General features: G+C 36.0%; 1 protein-coding gene across 1 annotated transcript in view; it reads left to right on the forward strand.

Moving 5' to 3' along the window:
- Positions 1-366: 366 nt before the first annotated feature.
- LOC106880399 (uncharacterized) overlaps positions 367-4,024 on the forward strand; it is a 4,931-nt gene continuing 1,273 nt past the window's right edge. Inside the window, exons 1-2 of the mRNA XM_014930316.2 lie at positions 367-2,035; positions 3,586-3,915. Coding sequence (XP_014785802.1) covers positions 2,023-2,035; positions 3,586-3,915 — 343 coding nt within the window. The 5' untranslated portion in view covers positions 367-2,022. The remainder of the gene's footprint in view (positions 2,036-3,585; positions 3,916-4,024) is intronic.

Here is a 4,024-nt window from a genome sequence, read left to right on the forward strand (position 1 = left end):
CACGCACGTACGCACAAATGTATGTTGACTAATGCTTGTATTCATGTTACGTTATAATAAAAAACAATTTTATATTAAACTGAAAAATTACTCAATACTTTTTGTAGAGTAACAATATATTACTCCTTAACGAGAATAATATCGACAAGGATTTCGAATTGTCGGGGAGCTAAGCCACCATAGCAGCGAAAAGTACTTTACAGTGAAATCCGGATGGATATAGAAAGAAGGGTGGGCCTAAGAACTCGTGACGTAGATCAACACAAAAGGAAGTAGAGAAAGGGGGACATTCATGGCAGAGTATAAGTACAGAAGCGAAAAATCATGCGACATGGAATTTAATTATAAGTGGTCTATACTCCGCGTTGGAGGGTTAAAGGCAAGAAAGAAAAAGAAGCCACCATAGGATCGTAACACATTTGAATTCATCTTGGTTTTATATAAACTCAGTAAAGTTAAAATTTTCTAGAGTAAGCTGAGCCATTTTAAATGATAATTAGCTTGTAGATATGTATTGAGAAATCCTGCAGATTAATATAAAATGTCAGGACTTTCAATAAGTTGTGTGACTTTCCCATTTGAAATAAAACATCTACACAGATACATTTGATAAGTAGAACGTGTAGATGTGGACCACGATGAACAGTTTGGCTCTTAATTATGAGTGTAGTTTCAAGTGAAGAAAAGTCTGCATCTAACTGTTTTGAAAAGTAACTATCTACTTGGTTTAGGTGTCTTCATTTGCCATACATTATTATATTACACACAAACGAGGGAGCCGAACGTCCGAATAGTGACACAAAGGAGGGAGCCTAATGCCCGAACAGTTGCTCAAAAAATTATTTTCTCTAAATATTTATGATACGAGACGCTTCAGCATTTATAAAAACATTTGGATAATGTGGGTCTTATAAGACACGGTCTGAAAACGGTATGATAATGGCTGCGATTCTTTGACTAAAAAAGGACTACTCAATCGAGGCTCAATGAAACCTGTGCCTAAACAACAGCAACCTTGAATGTCAAATTTCCAAGCTGTCTTCCGTTAAAAGGACATACACTTCACTGAAACTGCTGACCGTACCCCAAATCATCGCTCATTTGTCCGTCATTTCAAAAACATTTTAGACTTTTAATTCTACATTATTTGTTCTTCGAGATGCGGGGTTTTTTTCTAACTAGTAACATGTTTGAAGTTTGTAGGATACATCAATGTGAATCGAACCAACAACAATACATTATTAGCAGCTTTATCGATCGAAGGTCAATTTAGTATTAACAGTGAAGTTTGTTAGTTAACATCCATACTTTTCTGGGTTGACATTATGAATATCCACTTGATACGAAAATACAAACATAGATAAGCCTTCATTCCTTCAAGGTCTTAAACACTCTACTTGTTATTGTCATTCAACATTAAATGTGATATGTCCAGTGTAAAATACAAAGCATAAGTCAATGGGATGCTATCGATTTATTGCTAAATTAAAATAGGCTCGTTTTTGCTCACCAAACGTATAAATACTGGCAACTTGTTTCAAGATGTATTTTTGCGGAGACCGGTGAACAGAAGCGGCCAATGATTGGAAAAGTAACGAAGCTGTGAGTGAAACTGATAATTTACTAATAATCGTGAAAGCAAAATACTTTGGAAAGAAAGGAACGACAATATAAGACCCCTAAGTTTACGAACGTGTCTGAGAAAAGCGAAATAACCTGCGGACAAATTCTAGAGTCAGAGGGAAAGAAAGTTGCACATCTGTCTAAATAAGAGAGTAAAAAAATCTGGAGTTATTGTTTTAAGAACATATCTTCTTGAAGCCAAAGTAAAACTAAATCAACTGTGAAATATCCTAAGTTTTTTCTTGAATTGTCAGAAGGAAGAGACTAAAAGAAATAATGTTTATCGAAAGTAAATATAAGAAACTTTAAAATGCAGAAGATATTGTTTCCAGTGAGACTCGTCTGGTTGGTTGATTTTTAACTAAAAGGGAAGTTTCCTCAATAAATCCTGTAACAGTCATGAATCTTAAAGGTAAGTGAATTAATGTTATTAGGAATGAAAAGAGAGATAATTACTAAACTTGTTCTTATAATTCTATAATATAAATACTGTTACTTGTGCTTTCATCGCATTAGGTTTATCATTATCATTTCCCCATTTCCAAGGAGAATGGAAAGAAGAGAGGTAGATTTGTTTAAATCGTGGGTCGACTGATTAAATATCTTTAGAGTTCAGTCACATATTTTGTCCACAAATTCTGCACTTATCACTTTCTGATGTGTTGTCTATTCTGTATTTGATGTAACTGGTTCTAATTACATGCTCTGGGCAGCACAGATTACAGGCTCCGTCTCCGGTTTTAAATCGCTTTTAATCAACCATAGCCAGCTTTTTTCTTTGTCTATCTTATCTTCAACATCTCTATGAAATTGTCCATACATTCTTTCCTTTTTCCACCTATTTTCAGTTTCATTCATTCTCAAGTGCTTGTACAGTGCTTTATCTTTGCAATCTTTTATCCTATACACACTAACCTTCTTACTTCCAATAATAGCAGTTCTGTGTCATTTTTTACATGCCATGTTATGGTGTTTTCATCTGCTCTAATGCTGTGTTCGCATCCAATCAGTCCTCTTCCCCCCCTTTTTCTTGGTACATACAGTCTGTCTGTATCACTTTTTGGGTGGAGTACCCCTTATTTAGTCAGCAACTTACTTGTCTTTCTGTCTAAGCTGTTTAGTTCGTCTACAGTCCATGCGATTACCCCTGTTTCATATCTAAGGAGTGAAACCGACCAGGTGTTGATAGATTCAATCTTATTTCGTCCGTTTAATTTCGACTTAGGTATCAGTCTCAGCCTGCGCAAGTACTCCACCTTAAATTTTTCTGTCACTTCTTCCCCCATCAATTTATCCATTTCCAATATCCCGAAGTACTTATAGCTGTCTCTTCTATCTGCTTCATAACCTCCCGCAATGGTATCGCTAACTCGTCCATACATTTGATTTTGCCTCTCTTCAAGACTAACACACCACACTTTTTCAGTCCGAACTCCATTCTGATATCAGCACTGAAAATATATATACCGTATCAACGAGGGAACTGACTCGGGCTTCATCTTTACCATAAAGTTTGAGGTCATTGATGAATAACAAATGGTTGACTTTTTGTTTGCGGCTTTTGAATACATACCCAGCCTTCGCTTTTCTCAGAATCAGTGTCAGTGGTATCAAGCACAGTACGAAGACCAATGGGGACAGGCAGTCCCCTTGGAAGATGCCTCTCCTGATTTCTATTGTCCATAAGCTTTTTCCATATGCTGTCAGTTTCGTCCTCCACTCCGATATACTTTTTCCAAGCATTCGGTAGTTGTGGTAGTGGTGTGGTGGTGATGGTGATGTTCGTCATGGTGATAGTGACGATGGTAGTGATGGTGGTGGTGGGCGACGGGTTGATAATATATATATATATGTTACAGAGAGAGAAACAGAGAGACTGACAGACAGATAGAGAAAGAGACACAGAGAGAGAGGTAAACAGACAAACTCGTATGCATGCATGTAATCTTGTATATTTTTCAGGAATGGAAATATCAATTCAATATCAGTTGATTCTCCCGTTGCTACCAGCTTTGATGCTTGTATTTTCCGGAACTCCTGTAATTGGAATATCAACGTATAGAGAAAACCTATTCAAAAAAATTACAACATCAAAATGCTTAGCTGACCAGAATAAAACAACTAAATACGCGTCATCTCCTATAGAATGTTCAGTCCGGTGTATTTCACGCGATGAGTGTGAATATCTCAGCTATTGTAATGGCGCATGTTATATGCATCGATTGTTCTACGAAAAAGAAATCGAAGATTATGATTGCAACTGTTCATCGTATATTTTGGTCCAGGGGAACGGTATGTAAATCAGCATTTTTCTGTATGCTTTTCTAATTTTTACATATTTCAACCAATAATCCTATATGTTATATATATACAAATGATTATATATATATATATATATATA

This window comes from Octopus bimaculoides, unplaced genomic scaffold (assembly GCF_001194135.2).
Source record: "Octopus bimaculoides isolate UCB-OBI-ISO-001 unplaced genomic scaffold, ASM119413v2 Scaffold_120956, whole genome shotgun sequence".
Lineage (NCBI taxonomy): Eukaryota > Metazoa > Mollusca > Cephalopoda > Octopoda > Octopodidae > Octopus > Octopus bimaculoides.